The sequence below is a fragment of the Hylobates moloch genome, unplaced genomic scaffold (assembly GCF_009828535.3).
Source record: "Hylobates moloch isolate HMO894 unplaced genomic scaffold, HMol_V3 SCAFFOLD_3, whole genome shotgun sequence".
Classification (NCBI taxonomy): Eukaryota; Metazoa; Chordata; class Mammalia; order Primates; family Hylobatidae; genus Hylobates; species Hylobates moloch.
The window spans coordinates 101,366,340-101,390,560 of record NW_026652278.1 but is presented as its reverse complement, the minus strand read 5'-3'; the positions used below and the strand labels follow the sequence as shown (position 1 = coordinate 101,390,560).

The window sequence follows — 24,221 nt, the reverse complement described above, 5'->3', positions numbered from 1 at the left end:
GAGAGATGGAGTCTTGCTATGTTGTGTAGGCTGGTCTTAAACTCCTGGGCTCAAGCGATCTTCCTGTCTCAGCCTCCTGAGTAACTGGGACTATGGGCATGTGCCACCATGCCCAGTTAATTTAAAAAAATTTTTTTGAGAGACAGGGTCTTGCTATGTTGCCCAGGCTAGTCTTAAATTCCTGGGCTTGAGCGATCTTCCCACCTCGGCCTCCCCCTCCTGAAGTGCTGGGATAACAGGCATGAGCCACCACACCTAACCTAAGCTTACATTATTAATGGCTAAAAAGCTCTAGCTTCTTAAGGTTCCCTCAGTAAATATACAAATCTTATAACTCTGATTTTATAGGAGTCCTGTGGACTTATCTGGAGAGAAAATTTGCTATGAAGCGACAGTCAAATACAAGATATTATACCAGTGTTCAATTTCAATAGCTGCTTCGGAAGGTGTTCCGCCCTGATCCAAATGTAGCCCTGTGTAGACAATGGGGTCTTTGCTGTCCTATCTCTGGCGATCTGTCCTGCTCAGTTATAAACACAGCGTTAGATGTTTCTTCATCTTCCCCATGGTCAGGTCAGATAATACTTGTCTTCCTTTATCTGCAGGGGAGAACTCTCTAAATTGTTGCTATCTAACCTGAACATGAACGATGGCTTAAATTGTTTCTTCTTGAGGAAATAAATGAGCTGCCCCATGCAGAACTGTGCTAATCCAGATAACTCCATCTGTGTCAACAGTAAATGAGGAAAGTGCTCAGTTCTTAACATTTGACAGTTAGAGCAGATCACAGTACTCAAGGATTATTTTTGTATGATCTCCATCTGCAGCGTTTTCTTCACACACATACACACACACACAAAGCAGTCATGTGCATGTTCATGTACTTTGGTTTCTTCATTTGGAGATCATTTAAAATATGCCAGGTGTGGTGGCTCACACCTGTAATCCCAGCACTTTGAAAGGCCCAGGTGGATGGATCACCTGTGGTCAAGAGTTTGAGACCAGCCTGGCCAACATGGTGAAACCCCATCTCTACTAAAAATACAAAACTTAGCCAGATGTGGTGGCGCACGCCTGTAATCCCAGCTACTCAGGATTGAACCAGGGGAGATTGCAGTGAGTGAGTCACACCCTGATCCAGCCTGGGTGACAGGAGAGACCCTTTTAAAAAAAAAAAAAAATTCCTTCATCCCTTCCTTTCTTCCCCTTGCTATGTTGCCCAAGCAGGCCTCAACCTCATGGCCTCAAGCCATCCCCCCACCTTAGCCTCCCAAGTCACTGGGACGACAGACACTTGCCACTCCACCTGACCTCTGGCCTTTATTTTAACTCTGCTGAACTCCCAAACCAGGTGTGTCTACAGCTCACTTTGTCCTTAGCACAGGCAGCTTCTTTGTTTTGGGGGTTGTTTTTGGAGACAGAGTCTCGTTCTGTCAACCAGACTGAAGGGGAATGACATGATCACAGCGCATTGCAGCCATGTTCTTCCCATCTCATCCAGGCTCAAGCGATCCTCCTGCCTCAGCCTCTGCAGTAGCTGGGACTGTAGGCATGTACCACCACACCCAGCTAATTATTATTATTATTATTATTTATTCATTTTTTTTTTTTTTAGAGAGAAGAGTCTCAGTATGTTAGTCAGGCTAGTATCTCAAACTCTTGACCTCAAGTGATCCTCCAGCCTTGGCCTCCCAAAGTGCTGGGATTAGAGGCATGAGCCACAGTGTCCAGCCTGTGTCTTTATTTCTATTATATATGACTGTTCTTTCTCTGTACGAGGATAACAAGTCCCCAGTCTTATCCCTCCATGCTCCTTCCAAGTGCTGGAGGCCAAGAGGAGAATGAGGCTGTCTTCCTCCTCTCCTGGTCCCCTCCCTGCCAGGCCACCCTAGGTGGGCTGTATTCCTCCAGGGAAGGCAGACTCCTCCGGGCAGCCCTCCCCTTGACTCTCTCTCCAGGCTGGGGAATGTGCTTTCTCCTCTTGCTCCTTCAGGCCTAGGAGAGGTAAGAGTCCCTGTCCCTGGACTGCAGCATCCCTGGAAGTATGTTCAAAACCCTGTCCAGTTCCATGGAAACACTGCAGTGCCTCCTGTATTTCCACCTACAAGGTGCCATGTCTTCTTACTCCAGACCCTGCCTGAGCAAACCATTAGGAGATGGCTCAGGAGTATTTCTCCTTGTTCCAGCTGAAGCCCAAATCATCCTTCAATGATGGCTCTGACTCTGCAGGTTGCCCAAGACAAGGAACCCAGAAGACAGGGCTTTTGTGGACAAGGCAGCCATGAACCTGCCCTGTCTCAAAAGTTCGTTGGGTGTTAATTGTTGGGATTGGGGATAAGTATTTCTGTTTCAGGACTTCTACCTCCAGAAAAGAACAGAGGGAGGTTGGAATCAGAGGGCAACAGAGCCACTAAGATAATATGTGAAAATGCTCCCAGGAAAGTAAGAATATGGGAAAATCTGATGACAGCGAGATACTGAGTGAGAATTGTTCTTAATCAGCCAGGAAAGGAAGGAGCAAATCTTTTAGGTGAAGTGTGCTAAGAAAGGGAACTTAGGAAAGGTTTTGCTTTGGTTTTTGTTAGTTTTTACAAAGATCTAGGGCTGTGCTGATTATAACATTTAAAAAATATGTATTGACTGGGCGCGGTGGCTCACGCCTGTAATCCCAGCACTGTGGGAGGCCGAGGTGGGCAGATCGCCTGAGGTCAGGTATTCGAGACCAGCCTGGCCAATATGGCAAAACACTTTCTCTACTAAAAATTCAAAAATTAGCGAGACATGGTGGTGCATGCCTGTAATCCCAGCTACTCAGAAGGCTGAGGCAGGAGAAGCACTTGAACTCGGGAGGTGGAGTGAGCCAAGATCGTGCCATTGCACTGAAGCCTGGGTGACAGAGCAAGACTCCGTCTCAAAAATGTATATATATATATGTATTGGCCAGGCAGGGTGGCTCGCCCCTGTAATCCCAGCACGTTGGGAGGCTGAGGCAGGAGGATCGCTTGAGGCCAGCAGTTTGAGACTATTCTGGGCAGCACAGCAAGATTCCATGTCTACAAACTTTTTTTTTTTTTGAGACGGAGTCTCTGTCGCCCAGGCTGGAGTGCAATGGCACGATCTCAGCTCACTGCAAGCTCCGTTTCCCGGGTTCACTCCATTCTCCTGCCTCAGCCTCCTGAGTAGCTGGGACTACAGGCGCCCGCCACCGCACCTGGCTAATTTTTTGTATTTTTAGTAGAGACGGGGTTTCACCGTGGTCCCGATCTCCTGACCTCGTGATCTGCCCGCCTCGGCCTCCCAAAGTGCTGGGATTACAGGCGTGAGCCACCGCGCCAGGCTACAAATTAAAAAAAAAAAAAAATTAGCCAGGTATGGTGGTGTGCACCTGTAGTTCCAGCTGCTGGGAGGCTGAGGTGGGAGGACTCCTTGAACCCAGAAGTTCAAGGCTGCAGCAAGGTGTGATTGCACCACTGCACTCCAGCTGGGGTGACAGAGTGAGACCCTGTCTCAAAACACACGTGTGCACGCACGCACGCACACACACACACACACACACTGCCCTCGCCAGTTGGAGCATACTTACATTAAAGACTTTATTGTTGCCTGAGATTTGAATTAATTAGGCATCCTGTAGTTTCCCTGGCAACCCCACCCACCGCGCAGTGTCTCTGGTCACAGTGCCTGGAAGGAGCACACTGGGGCCTCACAGCTTCCAGGCAATTGCATAGGAGGCAGCTCAAAGCAGTAATCAGTCTTGGGAAATTTTCCTGATTTCTGTTTTCATGTTTAAATTTTTATTAGAAAACAAAAAGCATTGCCAAAGGCGGATGTTTACAATTGCTTGGGGGTAAAAATGTTACTATGATTCCAGATTCTTGCTGTACCAAGTATCAGGGATGATTAGGGAGAAGAAATCCGAGAATGCTTTCATTGGAAATTCAGGAGAAAGTTTACACCTTGAAGAGGGCAAGGCTGACGTTCAGATGCAGCCTTTTGACTCTCTCGCCCCCTAGTGGCCATATGCCTAAACAGGGGTTTGCGTTCCTGCTGGTGACAGTTGCATCCCCTTGGACTTCTCCATTGCACTAACTCTGCAATAAGTGAAGTAATAACACAATACATAGGAAGGTGAAGGTCCAGGCATATCTAAGCCCCAAGACCAGTCTGAGCGGTGCGTAGAGACAGGCCCGAGGTGCAGATGCTGTGCTGCTCCCCTGTAGCCTCCAACTATTTTATGGGGCTCCTGGGCTAATAGGGGAAAATCTGGCTTCACACCCTGGGGATTGAATCTGCCCAGAGCTGGTTGCCTTTATTTACATTTATTTACCCAACAAATATTTCTGGAGTGCCTACTCTATGCCAGGCACCGTGCCAGGTGCTAAGCATCATTACACCTCACATCCTTCACTACGATTTGGAGTTAAACAAAAGAGTTTGCACAGAGTTCTAGAAATTGTACCCAAAGCAAACTGTGTGTACACACAGCTAGGCAGAGGCGGAAATTTTAAAACTGTGAGGGGATCTATATAACCAATGCCCTTTTAGTTAAACTAATATCTCTGCCACATCCCTTCTTTATAACTCATATATACAGAGTTTCAGCATCTTTTTTGATAAATGGTCATTAGACTTCTTGACAACTATTTATAATTCGGCACCCAGTAATCAATCAGAATTGCATATAGTACAAAATTAATGCCGTGTGATGTGCCTGGAGCCATTTCTGACTCATGAAAAAAAGATGGTGTTGGCAGAATGTTGAATTTTCATCCCTGTTTCTAGAACGTGCAATGCTGACTTGCTGACATTGAAAGAATGTACCAACAGAAACCTATTAGAGCAGTGAACTTGTTTTGGAAATAGTTGGGTTGGGCCTATTTGTGGTAGCACTGACCAAAGTCAATCAGTGAAAAGAACTGAGGCGGAATGTTGAAACATAACCTGAGTTTGTTCAGCAGTCTGGAGCATCTCCCAACTTCCACTGCCCTGCGTTCAGTTTAACTTATATATCCTGCCAATTTTACTTCCTGAGTATTTCTGAAACCTTTGCCTTCTTTTTTCTTTATAATTCCCTTAGTTTCAAATCTCACGTCTTTTTTCCTGAATTACTGTAACAGAAACTTTATTGTAATCTCTTTTCCTGCTTCTCTCAAATCCATTCTCCACACAGATTTATCTCAAACACAAATCTGATCATGTCCTTAGTCTGCTATTATCTTGCTCATGACTCCATGGTGCTTGCAGGACACAGTTCAAGCTTTTTGTGCACGAAATGCATGGACTTGACACCTGTCCTGGTGCACAGAATGCGTGGGACGGATATTTGTCCTGCCACGTCCACCATCATTCCATCATCTTTCCTATCACATCCCTCGTGGGGTCTTGCAGGTGCTCTGAATTGGTCTGTGAGCCTGTTGAGTGAATATCCAAACGTATGCATCCACCTCTGTGCTGTGTTGCTTATGAGTTTTCTCCTTGGTAAACCAGGTAACACTGACGTGACCGAATCCCATTATTCGAAACATGTTACGAGTCTGTGTTGTTTTCAAGAGTCCCATTATCAGTGGGTAATATTTCTGTCGGATTCCAGAGGCTTACTGCCCTTCTCTTCCCCACTTCTCAGCTGCCGAGAATTCTTCAGCTAATTCTCTTTGGTGTTCAGGGTTTCACTAATCGGATTCTGACCTCAACACAGAATGGAAATGTTTGGGATACTGGCTGGGCGTGGTGGCTCACGCCTGTAATCCCAGCATTCTGGGAGGCTGAGGCGGGTGGATCACCTGAGGTCAGGAGTTTGAGACCAGCCTGGCCAACATGGCAAAACCCCATCTGTACTAAAAATACAAAAATTAGCCAGGCGTGGTGGTGCAGGCCTGTAATCCCAGCTACTTGCATGGCTGAGGCAGGAGAATCACTTGAACCCGAGAGGCAGAGGTTGCAGTGAGCCAAGATCGCGCCACTGCACTCCAGCCTGGATGACAGAATGAGACTCCATCTCAAAAAAAAAAAAAGCACTTACAAGATCCGTGTGTGCCTAGGGCTGTGGTAGGAACTGGGGATTCGGAGACAATAAAGCTAGTCTTACTCCTTGGTGACCTCATAAATCTCATGAGAGAAGCTCACATATAAGCAAAGAAAGTACGACAAATGTTCACAAATCTATGGCTTCTCTCATCAATTTCAACATCCTTGGCCTCCACACAAACTGGCATTTAATAGTTTTTTGAAAAAATGAAGGTGTGAGTGAGTGACGAGTTGGATGAATTGATCATCTTTGGCCTAAAGCAGCGCTCACCAAACTACTAGGCCTTAGGAGGCAATGTTCAGTATTGCATGAACAAACCAGGTGTGGTGGCTCACGCCTGCAATCCCAGCACTATGGGAGGCTGAGGTGGAAAGATCATATGAGACAAGGAATTCAAGACCAGTTTGCGCAACATAGTGAGACCTCATTTCTATAAAAAATTTGTAGAAAATTAGCCAAACATGGTGGTTTGCAAATATAGTCCCAGATACTCAGGAAGCTGAGTTGGGAAGATCACTTGAGCCCAGGAGTTTGGAGGAGTTTGGAGCTGCAGTGAGCTGTGATTGCACCGTTGCACCCCAGCCTGGGTGGCAGAGTGAGACCCTTTCTCAAAACAGAAAAGAATTAAATAAAACATTTTACATTTTTAATAGTTATATATTTACTATACAGGATGTAAGAAAATATATAACTGTTTTATCAAACCCATAATCTAACAATAATATAGATGAGAAAAAGTTTAATATTTTAAGCAAGTCAGTATAAAGTTAATGCTAATATAAATGGTAAGAATTTGACCCAATCACCTCTTAAAGACCCCATCTTTCCATACTGCCACACATTAGTGATTAAGTTTCAACGTGAGTTGTGGCAGGGACAGACCTTCAAACTGTAGCCGAAGAGAAATTGTTGAAGTTTGGGAAACAAAGTAATTTTCACTGTTTCCTTTTCTTCAGGTTTTATCCTTTCTCCAAATTCAGCCTACAGTTGACTGTTTTATGTGCAACCAATGGCAATTTTTAACTATGGAATTGAAACCTTTGAAAAGATAAGACAAAGCTGTGTGTGTATGTGTCTGTTTTTAAAGATGAACCAAACTATGTTTATTATTTATTTTATTTCATAAGTGATTCTGTAAACTGACCACGTGAATGTCCTGATTTTCATAGATTATGAAAGGTATAATAACCTAATAACCTTGTTTTTTTATTTTGAAGTGGAAAAAACATGGTTTCCAAACCTTCTGAGCAATTTAGAGACATATATTTATATATCTATTTTAGGATAACATTTAGGATACAGCAGTAGTGGCATCAGGCTGACAGCAACTCTGGAAACCCACAGTACACTGTCCTTCCCCCCATGCACCCCTGCCCAGCCTTCAATGTCTCCACTCCTGCTTCCTTCTGTACCTCCTGCTGCTACACGGCCTGCTCTGCTGATCTCTCTCTTTCTCCTTTTCTCTCTTTCTTTGGTTTGTGTCACCTCATGACTTTTGCTTGCTGTCGCTTTTTTCATCATTTTTAAATTTTTTTTTTTAAGAGATGGGGCCTCGCTGTTTCCTAGGCTGGAGTGCAGTGGAGCTATCAGCCCACTGCACTCTCAAACTCCCAGGCTTCCGGCTAATTGTCTGAAAATATTTTTGTAAAGATGAGGTCTCTCTATGTTGCCTGGGCTGGCCTCAAACTTCTGGGCTGAAGTGATCCTCCCACCTCAGCCTCCTGTGTAGCTAAGACTACAGACACGAGTCACCAAGGCACCATGCCACTGAGCCACTGTGCCACTGCACCACCTGGCTATGCTTGCTGTCTTTGTGCATCTCAGCTTTCGCCTGCCATACTGCCTGCATCTGGGGTGACCAACTCAACCCAGTTTTCCTGGGACTTTTCCAGTTTTAGCACCAGGCAACACCCAAAGTCATAGGTGAACTGTGATGTTTGGTGACGCCACCTGTATCCCTTTGCTATACATTTCATATTCGAATTCTGTAAAGGAGAAGAGGGGAAATCTGACTGGATCTCTTTGTCCCTTGTCCAGCCCAGGGAGCCTCTGAGCTCTTCCAGCTGAGCCTACTGATTGTACCAGTCAGGCTTGGGGGTGATGAAAGGAAGCATCCCCAGCTGTGTTTCTCAGAAGGGGCCTGTGAACAGAGTGGGCCTGGGAATATCATCAGGTCCTGTAGTCCATTTTCCACACCAGTTTGTATCAGTGCTGGTGCTGAACATGTTGGGTGAAGGTATGTGCAGATGAGAGGTGGCAGTGGGGGGCAGGCAGAAACAACTTTAAAAATCATTGCAGCAGCTGGGTGCCATGGCTCACACCTGTAATTCTGGCAGTTTAGGGGGCTGAGGTGGGTAGATCACCTGAGGTCAGGCGTTCGAGACCAGTCTGGCCATCATGGCGAAACCCCGTCTCTACCAAAAATACAAAAATTCGCCAGACATGGTAGTACGCACCTGTAATCCCAGCTACTAGGGAGGATGAGGCAGGAGAATTGCTTGAACCCAGGAGGCGGTGTTGCAGTGAGCCAACTTCCCATGACTGCATTCCAGCTTGGGTGACAGCGCAAAACTCCATCTCAAAAAAAAAAAAAAAAATTCATTGCACCTTTTTTACTTTTATGAACTCAAGCGTTACACAAATTAGGCTCCTAATATAGTGTTATAGAAACCCTGGCCCAACCAGTCATTAAATATTTTATCCCACTCAATATTGTCCAGTTCAGAGATTGTAAAGTTTGCAAAAGGGGGTGTTTACAAAGCAAAACGATGTCATCCGGGAAACGAAGAATGTTAAGCTCTAGCAGCCCTGGGGAGAAACACAAAATGCACTTCAGCTTAGGGCAGAGAAGCTGAGCCATCAATACTTTGTAAATCCTGCAGGGCTTCCTCTACCTCCCGCATTCCAGCACCCCTTCTACCCACTTGGCTCCAGAAATTAGTCCTTCTGTATTAAAACTGTTTTTCCATCTGCAAGGAACAGAAGTCCCCACTCCGCCCTACCCCGCGTCCGCTTCCGCCCCGCCTTCACTTCTGTGGACTGAGGTGGGGAGAGAAAAATAAAATCACTGTAAAAATACTTAACTTCTGAAGCACGTGACTGGCTTTCAAGAATTCTATAAACTCGGGGGTGAAGCACTTGAAGAAATTGGAAGCATGGCTCAGGGCAGAGAGGGGGGCTACAGTGACCCCTTTGAGTCTCTGGACACCCCTCTCAAGTGCCCCGAACCTCCTGATTACCCCTGATCCTCCTATCCAGCACCCCATTCCCAATTCTTCCTGGTGTTCTGAGACCCCCGAGGGAGTTCAGGCTGCCTCGCAGGCAGGCAGCCCAGCCCCGGGTGCTGGGTGACCCCCCTCAGCTCCAGGTGTGGCTGCAGGACTGTCAGCCTGCCAGGGGTGACAGGGAAGGGCAAATGCATTTGCACTGCGTCTTTCGTTCTGTGGCATCTGTGTCTCTGTTTCTCTTAAAGCCTGTGGCCATTACTCAACCGAAGGCTGAGAACTGATGAAAAAGTGGAACAAAAACAAAACAAAACTAGCTGCATTGTTGAAACAAAGTCAATTTCAGTGTTTATTTGGCAGAGAAGCTAGTAGAGGTGATCAAAGTGATCAGGGCAATTCACTTGTTTCGCTGGCCCTGGGAGGGAAGGTGAGGAGCTCTGAATTCCAAAGGTGGGGGGAGAGTAGAGCAAAGCTCAGGGGAGACAGTGGTCAGGAAACTCCCTGGGCACAGACAATCCCTGCCAGGACTCCAAGACATCAGTCATAGGCTTCTCCTCCTGCATCAGGGTGACCTCCAGGGCCCTGTTCTCTGAGCTTCCACCCTCCACCCTGGGCTGCACCACGGCCCCCAAGCCTTCATGGGCACCGCTGCCAAAGGCTATGCTCTGGGTGCGCCCTTGCACCCAAGCTCCCCTCACAGGCGCTTTCCGCTATCCTAGCAGCTCCATGCCTCCTCTGCTCTGAGGGTAGTTTCCATCTTTGGCCTCATCCTCCTGGAAGCCCTGCCTCCAGGGAGGTCCCTGGCATCACAGTCTTAGCTTACAGACTAGAGGTCTCAGTGACTAGAGCAGGCACCCAGCTCCACGGAGACTTTGATAAATATCTATGGCCGGACTGCATGATGCCTTAGGGTTCTTACAGCAATGCCCCCCAAATCATACCACGCCCAATTCTATAGTTGAAAGAAGAGGAATTTTAGAAAATAGGTAAACCAGACTAGGTGCGGTGGCTCATGACAGTAATCTCAACACTTCATGAGGCCAGGGCCGGAGGATTGTTTGAGCCCAGGAGTTCAAGACCAGCCTGGGCAACATAGTGAGACCTAATGTCTACAAAAAAATATAAAATTAGCCAGGCATGGTGGAGTGTGCCTGTAGTCCCAGCTACTTGGGAGGCTGAGGCTAGAGGATTGATTGAGCCCAAAAGGTTGAAGCAGTGAGCCGTGATCAAACCACTGCAATCTAGCCTGGGTGGTGGAGTAAAAACTTGTCTCAAAAAAAAAGAAGAGATACCTCCCCTTTTATTCTTCATTTCCGTCTAGCAAAATAATAATAATAATATTGATGATTGAGGGGTCTCCTAGGTCAATTGCCTTGGACTTCAGTAGTGAAAAAAGAGGATAAAATATCCTAAGGTATTCATCAGGTATAACAGAACAAAGGCCGAACAGGACCCTGGAAAGATGGGAGAGATGAGAGCCGCTCATTCGAGAATGCTCCAGGAGTCAGTTTGTTCAGCAGCAAAGTGGGGGGATGTTGGTGGGGGTAACAGGGAGAAGTGTAGTCCATGATCCTAGTTTTGGCAGTTTGATTGGTTCCCCTTCCTTCTTGCCCCCCCTACCCCCTAAGCCCCACCTCCACAGGTCACTGCAGCTTTGAGAGATGGCAGGGGAGAAGCTCAAGGGCAGAAAATAAGCCAGGAGAGTCTCTTTCCCCCAAATACTCTGTTGAAAGTGTTGATAATGAGGCTCTGTGGGTAAAGCGAGGTAGCAACCCAGGTGCTTGTATCTGTACAAGCTCTCATATTCTCGTGGATTCCACCCTGGCCCTTCAGGAACTCTGGGAAATATGCCATGGTTTTGCTCCCTCTGGGATAAAAGGGGTGAGCAGATACATGTTACACTTTTCTCTTATAAGTTGCCACCTGGAATCCAGACTTTGTCTGGCGTGACCAGAGGGCAGAGCTGAGCGGGGCTTTCAAGACGGTGTGCTGCACAGATGCCAGCTCTGGACACAGTGCTGTGCACACGGGGTCTTTGCTGCCCAGCATCTATCTTCCAACTTAAAATAGATAAAAGAAACCATAATAAAAACCAACATCAATGGGTTCTCTTTTATTTTATTTATTTATTTATTTATTTTTTGAGACGGAGTCTCACTCTGTCGCCCAGGCTGGAGTGCAGTGGCGCGATCTCGGCTCACTGCAAGCTCCGCCTCCCGGGTTCTCGCCATTCTCCTGCCTCAGCCTCTCCGAGTAGCTGGGACTACAGGCGCCCGCTACCACGACCGGCTAATTTTTTTTATTTTTAGTAGAGACGGGGTTTCACCGTGGTCTCGATCTCCTGACCTCATGATCCACCTGCCTCGGCCTCCCAAAGTGCTGGGATTACAAGCGTGAGCCACCGCGCCCGGCCGGGTTCTCTTAAAAAGAAAGCAAATATGCTTAAAGTATTAACACATTGGATCTATGTGTAGTTTCACATTATATGACCACATGAGGAATTTGTGTGGAGTAGCAGCAGAGTTCCAAGACATTTCATAGGGAGACTTGAGTGTTGGTGGGTGGGGAGGGGCTCCTGGGCACCTCGCTTATTGTCTGTCAGGATCTCCTCGGAGCCACTGGAATTTTAAGGACTTTAAGTAAGGGAAGATTGGTTATCCTCTGGAGAGAATGCTGGAGGTTACCTGGTGAAATTGTTGCTCTTAACACAGAAGGGGAAATTCTGTTTTGATCTATGAGTCATATAGAAATATATCATACTATGGAATTTGTGAAATTGTTAGTGGGGCTTGTAATACAGTTCGTGTGAGGCTCACACCTTTGCTCTAATTATTGTTTAAGATTAATTATTTTTTAATTATTGTTTAAGATTCTTTTATAGGGTCTTTGTTGGGAAACTCAAACAGTATCATTATGTTCCCTTCACATTTGGAAACCTAAGGCGCCCAGAGGGCTTATCTTGGGATCACACATAGGTGGCCATCTGTGCTGGTTTGCAGGGACAGTCATGGTTTCTTATTGTCCAGTTGTAATTATTAATAGTGTCTACTTTCCCTCTCACAAATGCTGGTTTATACTAAGTATAAGGTCACCCTAACCACCTGACACATTGCTGTCAAGACTAGGATTGGAGATCCCACATTTCACAAGCGCCAGATCATCCATTTAAGCAAATGTTATTCCAGTTGTTAAAAATCCTTTATTTCTGACTTACAGGGCCTCATACCATAGCAGCCTGTCTTTTAGAAACAGTTAATGTGGAACACATCAAACATGAGGCCTCTGGTTGAAACACTTTGTTGACTTCTTTGTTTTTCACTTTGTTTTAATTGACTCTCACAGTTAGGAATGCCTTTGAAAAGTACATTTTAAGGACTTCAGCAAGCGTTAATTATTTCTTTTGTGTCCTGACGTCAAGTCATTTTCAACTATCTGGTTCTTAATAGGATTTAAAGTGAAAAAATATTAAATATGTATCAGGGCAATTCCGCTTACTCTTGGTTCTTGCAATGATTTCTCTGTTGAAAAACTTACATAGGCCAGGCGTGGTGGCTCACGCCTGTAATCCCAGCGTGATTACTTTGGCAAGCCGAGGTGGGCGAATTACCTGCGCTTAGGAGTTCGAGACCAGCCTGGCCAATGTGGTGAAACCCCGTCCCTGCTAAAAATACAAAAAAAAAAAAAAAAAAAGAGCCAGGCATGGTGGCAGGTGCCTGTAATCCCAGCTACTCAGGATGCTGAAGCAGGACAGTTGCTTGAACCTGGGAGGTAGAGGTTGCAGTGAGCCAAAATCATGCCATTGCACTCCAGCCTGGGCGACAAGAGCAAAACTCCGTCTCGAAAAAAAGGAAAAAAGGCCGGGCACGGTGGCTCATGCTTGTAATCCCAGCACTTTGGGAGGCCGAGGCGGGCAGATCACAAGGTCAGGAGATCGAGACTATTCTGGCTAACATGGTGAAACCCCATCTCTACTAAAAATACAAAAAATTAGCCAGGCGTGGTGGCATGTGCCTGTAGTCCCAGCTACTCAGGAGGCTGAGGGAGGAGAATCACCTGAACCCAGGAGGTGGAGGTTGCAGTGAGCTGAAATCACACCACTGCACTCCAGCCTGTGTGACAGAGCAAGACGCTGTCTGAAAAAAAAAAAAAAGAAAGAAAAAAATAAAAATTTACATGAAGGGAGTTGACATGCTTTCCACAACCCTATAATTGGCCTGCTGAGAAATCATATGCAATTGTTTATGATTTTTGTGATTAATTCTCTTCATGGTGGATGCCATTTACGTTGCGTTATCAACACCAATAATGATCCAGTTCTGTAACGGGTTAGCTATGACCGCAAAATCACCATTTGTCTTTAGAGCACTCTTTTATCTCATCACTTGTCTTTCCTTTTAAATGACATTTGTTTTATGTGGTAGCTCATTTTGAGTCATGAATTGCAACATATGGAACCACTAACCAAGAAATAGTCTTGCACCTTTCCCTGTTAACAGAAACAGAGTTGAAAACTTAGCCTCCTGGTATTATTATTATTCTGGTTCTCTATATGACTGGAGGAAAATCAGATTTCAAGTTCTTCCCGCTTTCCTTATGGCTTTCACAGCAAATTTCAAAGTATAGCAGTAGGCAGATTGCAATGTAATAGCAATTTTTAAGCCCAGAAATTAAATTAAACCAGAAAGAAATACACCTACTTCTAGTTCAAATAGTGTTTCTTCCAGAAAGAAGAACATCTCCACAGTGACAGCAGTGACAATAAGAGTATTTTCTTGAAGATCGGAGTTACCAAGTTTATATACATTACAGAATACAGCTACTGTTTTCCAGAGACACTGACAATCAGTGCTAAATTGTTAGGAAGGTCTCTGTGCTTTGGAGAAAGATATGGAATAGTCGGTGCAAGGGCACATAGAGCGCCTTCTCAAATTGTTTTCAGTTCCTCTTCTTAAAGAGGAACGAAAGGCCAGTAAGTAACCCAATAGAAGCTTTTCCCTGTAGAATGGTCAGAAAGTTTGATCATTCAAAAGAACATTATTTTCCCGTAAATACATGTCTAGGTTTCATGATCCTTAACGATTCATGTTCATTCTCTTTCCCCTAATGCCTTTTTCTCTTGTGCATATCACAGAGTTTTGCTTCCTGGAATATCAGCAGAGAGGGCAGTCGGCTTGGCCCATATGGGGGAGGGGAGGGTCCTAGCAGCTGGAACACAAGGTCGGCTGACCAAGGGGGTTCCTTGGGCTGCCTGGAAAATGGTAGTTCAGACCTGGTGGGACACATTTCCCTATTTTTGTCCATCTAGGGGTCAACAGAGGCCTGAAAGACTGCTCTGACACCCTCCAAACAGCCCCCAGGAAATCTTAGTCAGTATCTGCCAATGGATCTTTTCTGCCTGGGTTGAGCTAGCCAGGAGGGCCCCGGGGCAGGGTGCTGTTTGTGGCTGCCAACTGCCATGGCAGCCCTCTGCTGCCTCCTTCATCCTGTGGTTTTTGCCTTTGTGCTACACCAAATGACAAGTAGGAGCTGTTAAGGACGGGCTCTCTGGACACCAGAGCAAGGGGATTAGGGTCACAACCAAAGGCTGCGGGACATCTGATTTGGGCTGCTGCATCTGCTGCTACAGTGTTTCTCTCTCTGTCTCTCTCTCTTTCTCTCTCTCTCTGTCTCTCATACACACACACACACACACACACACACACACACACACACACACACTTTTCTCCCGCCCTCCTCCCCACTCTTCCTAGCATTAATACTTTAAAGACAAATACACAACAGTGTACAAGAATCAGGATGATCTGGATCTGAAAGGCTGAACACAGGAGGGCCCTCCTTCATGAACATTTTGCACCTAAGGAAATAGTAAGGTTAAAACTAGATTCATCTGGCCTTTGCCCAGGGACCACCGAGACAGAAACTGTGTAAGATTAGTTCCTCCTTAAAGCAAGATTGCGAGGTAATTCTGTTGCAAAGTCATAGAGACCTTAAGTTATCTGCCCTGCAAACCCCACTGCCTCTATTCAGGCTGCCAAGACACTGCTTTAATTTTTTGAAAGATTCACCACGTCTTCTTGGATTTCAAGAAAAATCCCATTAAGAATTGAGGGGCTCTCTTCTTCCCCTCCTGACGTGAGTATAAGTCACTTCCTGGTATGTCTCCTTTCCTTTTAGCCTACATCCTTTGTCTGTTAGGTGCTTCCACATCCTTATGTCTTAAATGGCCAAAATACGTCACCCCCACTGCCAAAACACACGGGTCACTCAAGGTCACAATCTGGAACATAGGCCGGCCATTGTTCTGCACACATTCTTGATCTAAATCAATCTCAAACCTTGCTGGAATGCCCTGTAAACTGGGGCAAGGTATGGTCACCAGACTAACCATTGTCCTTTTTTACCCCTCCAGTGACGGGGCTACTACAGGTTACAAAATCGCACTCTTCCTCCTAGCTACTGTGTTACTGTGAGATATCTGACATCGCAGAGCTAATGTTGCCTAAATTATTTTCCCTTTTTTTTTTTTGGACATCATGCCTCGTATTTTCACTCTCTGGGAACTCTGCCAGTTTTTCAAGGACTGGGTAAAGAACAAAATAAATATTTGTAGGTGGTTTAAAAGGAGAAGAAGTATATTGGTTGTAACTCTGCCCATCCAAAGAAATGCATTTTCACTGTCTTTCAGATGTTTTGAAGTGGTTAACTGGAAGAGCTTCAGGTTGACTTTACTAGTTTACCTTTCAGATTTGTGATAAAGGGCTGAGTGTGTGTGTGTGTGTGTGTGTGTGTGTGTGTGTGTGTGTGTTGGGGGAGGGAGGAGTCTGAGAAAGTGAGGCAAGTAAGTAGAAACTTTTTTTTTAAAAAGTCCAGATTAAGTTATTGAAATCGACTGTGTGCAAATGACGCTATACCTCTTCATAGATGTTAATCGGGCCCTAAAAAGTTAGTGCGGGGAAGTGCTTACTTACAACACCCAGCATATACTCTTTCTTTCAAATTGTTTGGGATTTTTTTTTTAGGGAGTTCACTGAAATTTGGCAGGTTCAACAGGTTGCTGTTTCTTAATGTATGCATCACCCGATTTGGGAGGCTCACTCTCCGTTTGAGATTAAAGAGATGAGGGCACTGGCTCCCAGCAAAGGCTCCCGGCCTTAATCATGTGTGAAATGTTTTCCTTCCTCGGCTGCAGAGCCTCGGTGGTTTGCAGCGGTGGAACCAGGCAGGCCCAGTTGTTGGTAGGAGTGGCCGTCACCTGTTGAGGCCTCCCCCCGCATCGCCCTGCCCTGGCAGAGCCCAGCCCCCAGTCCCCGGGGAGCGCGCCTGCGGACGGACGGACGGACGGACAAACCCAGGGACAGAGGGCCAGGGGAAGGGGAGATCCAAGAGGCCCCGCGCTGGAATGCAGTTTTCTCGGGCGAGGGAGACTTTGCACCGGAGTGGAAAATAGTTTGGGGTGGGGTTTCGCACCGTCCCCTCCTCCCCAGCCCCGGGCCCCCTCCCAGGCGCTTTCTGGGAGCTTTTAGAACTGCGCTCTGAAGTTTCCAGAGAGCGAGGAGCTTTTGCGGCAGGCAGAGACAATGGAAGAAAATGAAAGCCAGAAATGTGAGCCGTGCCTTCCTTACTCAGCAGACAGAAGACAGATGCAGGGTAAGTAACAGACCCATTCAAAGATGGAGTTACAGGGACGCGTGCCCCTTGCCGCTTGCTGCTTTTTATAAACTGCAGCGCAGGGACCCGGCAAAGAAAAAAAAAGGCAATTTCTTGGGATGGTACATTTTCCAAACTGAGTAGAGAATAGAGAACTGTGATTTCTTAGGCTTGACTTTATCTCTGGCACGATTTTCTTAAGCAGCAAAAGAGGTGGTGGGTGATGTCACATTTGTAGCACAGTGAGCCATCAGCATGAGCTGTATCTCTAAGCAATGACAAATAAATCACTAAGCAGCTTTTAATCATTTCCCCCCGGGGCTCCAGCCATGGGAGAAAGGAGCTGTTTTTGTGAAACTGTCTCTAGGACGGCAGCTTCCATTCATTGGTTGGGGGATTCCATGTGGCAGATGCATGCTGGCTGCAAAGTTTGTGCAGAATTTTAGAGTTAAATCGCAGAAACCAGGCATGTTTTATTTTACAGATCCGAGCAGCAGGGGAGGGCTTGAGCATCTGGGTGATAGATAGAACTCTGGATCTTCTTTTATGTTTTAATTCAAAACTTGGGAGTTGTTGGACAATTTTGGTAAATTTTCTCCAGGCAGTTTCCCTTTAATTGTGTTTATAATAGGTTTGTCTTTTCCGTAGGGAATTTCCAGAAGCTTATGTTGTTCCAAAGAAATTTCGCAGCGGGGTTGGGTGGCCAGAGGAGGTCCCTGCTCTCTGGCATCTGATGCCTGTGATGCCAAGAGCTGATTCTAAGGGATCATATAGGCAGCATGTTCATAAACCATACAACCCTGGACCACCCGCCCCACCCTCCCTCAGGTTCATGCGGGGGCCAGTACACAACAAAGATGTGCGGGAGTGCAGTGCTATGCGTGGGAGTAGGGATTATGCACAGGGGAAAAGGTGTGTGTTTTATGAAAATGTGAAAGGGAAGTAACACATGACTCATCCACGCTGAAAATGCAAAGCTAAGCCAGACAGGAGAACTTACAAGACAAGAGATAGAAATCCCCCAGTGAAATGCAGAAAACTTGAAGTTTTGTAATGGCTGGAGAATCCCTGAGTCTGAACAGTCATCTGTCGAGGTGTCTGCGTTCCTGCTGCCAAAGCACAGCACTCTCCTTGAGGCCACCGGGGTCAGTGGCATCCAGTGGAAGATAAGGCTACCTCGTTTCCCCGACCCCCACAACCCCCCCACCCCCATTTTCTAAGACAGAATCCTACTGCAGGAATTCAACCACTGGGCCTGTCCTGAAAGAAATGACCCAGATTCTAGAGGGGCCGTTAGAAAGGGATCCATTTAAGAAATGACTTTCCAACAATCAGGGCAATTCAGAGGCTTCGGAGGCCAGGATGGTCAGGCTGACACAGTGTGCTCCTTTGCTCACCAATTCATGCATTCAGTGAATATTGAGCATCTGTTATGTAGACGTCACTGTTTTAGCTGCCAGACATCCAGTGGTGAACAAAGCAGACTAAAAATACTTGCCTTCATTTAACTTACAGTGTAAGGACCAAGTTTCAGGGGGTGGGGAGCTAGTAGAGACAGACAGTGAGCAAATAAATAAAATATATAGCATGTTAGATGGCAGGATTGCTGGATTTAGCAAATAAAAATATAGGAGGCCCAGCTAACTTTGAATTTCAGGTAAACGGTGAATTTTTTCTTTTAGTATAAGTATATCCCATGCCATATTTGGGATATACTTATGCTAAAAATACTTCTCCATTATTTATGTAAAATGCACATTTAACTGAGCTGTCCTGTATTTTATCTGGCAACCCTATTTGATGGAAATAAGGTTATGGAGAAAAATAAAGCAGGAAAAGGAATAGGGAATGAAACTGTAAATAGGATTATTGGAAAGAGCTTCACTGAAGTGATATTTGAACAAACACAGGAGAGGTAACAGCAGGAATCTAATGTTTTCAAAGAACAGCAAGAACATGGGAGAAGGATGGGAGGAAAAGAGGTTGAGAGGTAATCCCAAGCCAAATCACCTAGGGCCCATGAAACCATTGTAAGGACTAGAGCTTTTATTTTGAAAGAGGTGGGAATCTCCTGGCAGGTGGGACTTCTCTTTTTTTTTTTTTTTTTTTTATTAGAGAGGGTCTCATTTGTCACCCAGATTAGAGTGCAGTGGTGTGATCATAGCTCACTGCAGCCTTGAACTCTTGGGCTCAAGCAATCCTCTGGCCTTAGCTTCCAAATAGCTGGGACTACTGGGACATGCCACCATGCATGGTTTATTTTATTTTATTTTATTTTATTTTATTTTATTTTATTTTATTTTATTTTATTTTATTTTTTTAGAGAAGGGGTCTTGCTATGTTGCCCAGGTGAGTTACAAAGGGATTTGTCTTTTTAAATGGGGTAATACTGGGTGCTGTATTGAGCACAACCCAAGTAGGGTTGAGGGAAGGGCAGGGAGGTCTTTAGGAAGCTTCTGCAGTCAAGGAGGCAAGAACCAGGGCTAGCTTGGACCAGGTGGTGATTAGCAGGTGGCGATAAGCAAGCAGATTCTAGGTATGTATTGGAGGTAATGCCCAAAGCATTTCCTCTAGCCTGGGCAGCATAGTGAGACCCCATCTCTAGAAAAAAAAATTTAGCTAGGTGTAGTGCCCTGTAGTCCCAGCTACTTGGGAGGCTGAGGCAGGAGGATCACTTCAGCCAGGAGGTTGAGACTGCAGTTAGCCATGATTACACCACTGCACTCCAGCCTGGGTAACAGTGTAAGATTCTGAAAGAAAGAGAGAGAGAAAGACAGAGAAAGAGAAGGAAGGGAAAAGAAAAAAGAAAAGAAGAGAGGGGAGGGGAGGAGAGGAGAGGAGAGGAGATGAAAAAAGAAAAGACAAACAAGACAAGAAAAAAGCAATTGCTAAAGGATTCAACTTGCGACGTAAGAGAAAAAGGGAAGTCAGAGACAACTTCCAAAATTTTGGTGTAAGCTGCTGGGAGAATGGAGTTGCCATTTGCCTAAGTTGGGGAGTATTTACGAAGAACAGATGAGAGGGTGTTTATGGTTTGAAGGTCTGAGGAGCAATCTTTTGATAGATTAGGACTGAGAAGTTTATCAGGTATCCAAGTGGAGACGTTGATTGCAATTTGGATATTAATCACTAGAGCTGAAGGGAGACTGAGAACGGAGAGATCCCCTGAGACTGAACCTGTGTGCGGAAGAAAAAGTCCAAAGGATGCCCCACAAGGCAGTCCAGCATCTAGAGGTCAGGGCGATTGGAAGGAAGGGCTGGAAAAAATGGCAAAAGTGGAAGAAAAATCCAAGTTAGATTTTTAAAATCCTGTTCAGTTCTGGGTGAATATGATGCTGTAGAGAAGGATGGCTTCATGTTTAGTTCTCCCAGTGAGCACGAGTGCCACAGGGGAGAGCAACATCTCTGATGCTAACATCACCCATAACGTCCATTTCTATCATTGCACTCTCTCTTGTGTCTGCCTGTGTATCTGTTTTACCCAATGACAATGTGATATTCCACACCAAGGACCATGTATTATTTATTCACGTTTGCATTTCCAGCACCTAACAGAGCACCGGGCAACCTAACAGAGCACTGGGCACTGTAGAAGGCACTCAATAATCATTTGTTGAATGAAAGTCTAATTATACCACTTTGGGACTTTGAGTTTATTATCCTGCTATAGATAAGGATCCCTGGGGTGATCATGTAACTTATTGTCCAAATGAGATCCTTTTGAGAGTGAAAGGGAACACTCAAATAATTTTACTGGGACAACAGTTGTAACCCAGAGCTGTTTTGGCAAACTGGGGTATATGATCACCCTAAGAATAGCTCTAATCAATGAAGCTTCCACGGCTGAATAGCCCGGCTACCAGGTAAATAACAATGGGGAAGTGTAGCGCATAGTGTGCTTTGCGGAGTAGACACTCAACAATTATTGGTGGAACATGAATCTAACTGTATCATATTCCCTTTGAAGCCCACGGGCTCTTCAGTGTGACCCTGGGGCATAGGCATTCCTTGGGATGACTCTGTCCACAGCATTCCTTGGGATGACTCTGTCCACAGCAGTCCTGACGTGTGTGCTTTTGCTCTGGTTCCTAAGGTCTTGAAACCTCTATGCAAGTGAAGTGCTATCAGCCCACCTGCTTGCCTTCCCCACCCTCTGATTGGCGGCCTCCCTTCGAGTGCAAGCCTGGGGAATCAGATATGCAGAAGCCTCCTCTAAAACAGCCCCCTCAGTCTCTGTACCCTTATCCCATTTCATTCTTCAAAGCACTTACCGTTAACATGACATTTAGAGTCTATATGATTTGTTTGTGGTTGGCCTCTCTATTTCAAATGTGGACTCTTCTATGAGGGCATTAAGTCTGACTTGATCTACTTCACACTGTATCTCCTAACTCCTTTCAGTGTGGGAGCAGGCAGTCAACAAATATTTGTATGAATGAATGAATCAATCAATCAGTGCTTGACACAGAATGCTTTTCTGGGAAGAGGAGGTCCTGTCTCTCTTTTGTCTAAGATCTATACCAGAAATCCTCTTCATCACTGACAAAATTTTAAGGTACTATAGAGGAATATAATGACCTGGTTTCAGCTGTAATTTCTGTGCTGATTTGTGTATATGTTGTGATAGTAACAAGGGAGCTAACCCCATCACTTTGGGATGCTGAGGCAGGAGGATCACTTGAGGCCAGGAGTTCTAGACCAGCCTAGGCAACACAGTGAGACCCCGTCTCTACAAAAAAACTTTTAAAGTAGCCATGCATGGTGGTATGCACCTGTAGTCCCAGCTACTCCAGATTCTGAGGCAGGAGGATCACTTCAGCCCAGGAGTTCGAGGCTGCAGTGAGCCATGATTGCATGACTGCATTCCAGCCTGGGTGACAGAGCAAGACCCTGTTTCTAAAAACAAACAAACAAAAAAAACAAGGGAGCTTGAAAACTGAGGGATGCTGTAGGATCCTGCGGCCTGCTAACCGATTATGTGTATTAATCGGATAGGCTAATTGTTGTAACCACCCTCTAATCTTGGTGGCTTTGCATGATTAAGGTTAATTGCTCACTCACACACAGCACAGTGTGATTTCTGTGGCCAGGTGGATTTCCTGGGTGGCCGCTGAGGCTCCTCCTGCCTTGTCACTATGCTATCCCCCACGGCCTTGGAGGGTTCTGCTGGGTCCTTTGTATTCAACTGGCCAAAGAGTAAAGAGAGAGAGAACATGGAAGTTTATTCAGGAGGTCCAGGGGCCCCGACCAAAGGTGGCCCACGTGGCTTCTGCCCACAATACATTGACTGGAATTAGTACAAGGCCCCAGTGAGATGGAGATGGCTGGAAAATGTGGTCTTCCTCTGTGTGCAGCAGAAGAGCATTCTGGTCGAACACATAGGGCTGTCTCTGCCACGGTACACCCAGAGAGGTTGTACAACCAGACCAAACAGCAACTCCCTATGATGCTCCCTATGACAAGCGAGCTTCTCAGCACAATTGAGAAGGAGACAGCTATCCAGAAGCCACTAGAAAGAAGTGAGGGATGCCTTCCCTAAGAGTCTGTGGCCTACCTAATCTTGACCCAGGAATAGGATCTCAGGGAAGCCGTCAGCACTGTTGCTGGCTCTGGAGCAGGTGTGGAATGCCTGAGTGATGCAAGGCCCCAAATCCCTTGCTGCAGGTCAGCTGACCCAGCCAGAGTAACCCGAGTTGTGGCGAAGAAGCTGGCCTTGGCAGTGCCTGCAGTTGCCTGCCTGCGGGACTTGCAGTGTGGCTTTCTCCTTGAGGATGCCCCATCTTCCATGAGCCTCTGCGTGTTTGGTGTCTGCCCCAGCCCCTACTTTCTATGCTTTCTCTCCAGAATGCCAAATCCTAGCCTGGGAGCCCCTTGGATTCCTGAAGAGTGTCCCTCTAGCATTTCTGCCTGCCTTGTCCTCACTTCTCCAGGGAATGTTCCAGGGATTTCGCTGGGCTTTAAGCTCCTATGTTGCTCTTTGCCCTGCTTGAAGTGAGCTCCCAGGAGGAGTTGCCCTGGGGCTCTGCAGAGGCTGGGAGGGGCAGGAAAGGGAAACAGGACTGCCTTTCAGCAAGCCCAAGCCTTGCCTTCATGCTACAGCTTCATTATTTTGTTTGACAAGGATTCCCAGAATAGCAAACAGCTAGACACACCCATATTTAAATGTTAACACCAAAGCGCATTCCAAACAAGAAATCGAATTGTATTTCTGTTTTGATGGCTTGGATAATCCACACTTGAGCTTTTCTCTATTCATGTGGATAATGAGGAGTTGGCCAGGCTCAGATCTCTGACAACATGGCTGTGGAATTGTGACTAAATGTCCTCTGCCTGATCCCTCTCTTGTTTGTCATCGTTCTTAGTTTTTCTCTGCTGAAAAGACCACATTCTCCTTAAATGGCTGGAATGGCAGAGTTGTTGCTTCTCCCTCAGGTGTGGGGCTTGACGCTTCCAAGAACTGAGCTTTGTCGAGGAAAAGGCTCAGGTGACAGATGTGGTGAAGTGCCTTTGTGTGGAAAGTGGCGTTAGGTGGCTCTGAGTGCTGGTGACAGGACAGCAGGTGCCTCGAGGTAAGAGGATGATAGAGCATTGGGCATTGGGTGGAAGGCACAAGGCAGGAAATTGAGACAAAAGGAAGGAGTGAGCTCCAAAGGCAATCCAATGTTTGCCAAGTGGCTGCATTGAGCCTTCTAGCCTTGCTAGTGGTTGATGCTGTTTGTACCTTTCCTCTAAATCGCATCAATCCTTGTGAAGCAACTGGAGATATTTTAGAAAAATCCACAAGAAAGAAAAAACAGAAAAGCAACATGAGGTGGAAAGTGCTAGGAAAAAAACAGGAGTCTGATGAGTCTAGTCCAGTAAGTCAGGGCTGCTCAAAGATTAATGTGGACGGAAGATTGGCTCTGACCCCCAAAACTCTCCGCTTCCAGCTCCCTTCCCAACTCATTTCAAAAAAGAAAGAGGGTTATTGTCCTGGCTGTCTAGACCTCTTTTGATGCTCTTTGGATGAAACAGAATAGATCATGTGAGCCTCTGTGGCATAGTAAGGCAGGATGCGACTTTCTGCCCTGTTGTTGCCGTTGGACATGCATGGATGTTCATCTGTATGGCTGTATGTGTATATGTAGACAGATGTATGTTATGCCTGCATAAGAAATCACCTTTCCAGAGGCTCAATCCTGTTAATTCATCTCGCTGTCCTGGATAACTTAAAATATATTTTCTTGGCCGGGCGCGGTGGCTCACGCTTGTAATCCCAGCACTTTGGGAGGCCGAGGCGGGCGGATCATGAGGTCAGGAGATCGAGACCACGGTGAAACCCCCTC

The 24,221-nt window shown here is 46.1% G+C and overlaps 1 protein-coding gene across 11 annotated transcripts in view; it reads left to right on the top strand.

Moving 5' to 3' along the window:
* The window catches only part of KIAA1217 (KIAA1217 ortholog), an 877,411-nt gene that overhangs the window by 515,442 nt on the left and 337,748 nt on the right, over positions 1–24,221 (top strand). For 4 of the 11 annotated variants that reach the window (XM_058436622.1, XM_032145137.2, XM_058436623.1 and 1 more), the window contains exon 1: positions 16,670–16,896. The exons of 2 other annotated variants lie outside the window; for them this stretch is intronic. In XM_058436622.1, the coding sequence (XP_058292605.1) occupies positions 16,827–16,896 (70 nt within the window). In that variant the 5' untranslated portion in view covers positions 16,670–16,826. Of the gene's footprint in view, positions 1–16,665; positions 16,897–24,221 lie in introns of those variants that run through there. 5 more of the 11 variants (XM_032145191.2, XM_058436621.1, XM_032145183.2 and 2 more) reach the window with 5 other exon arrangements.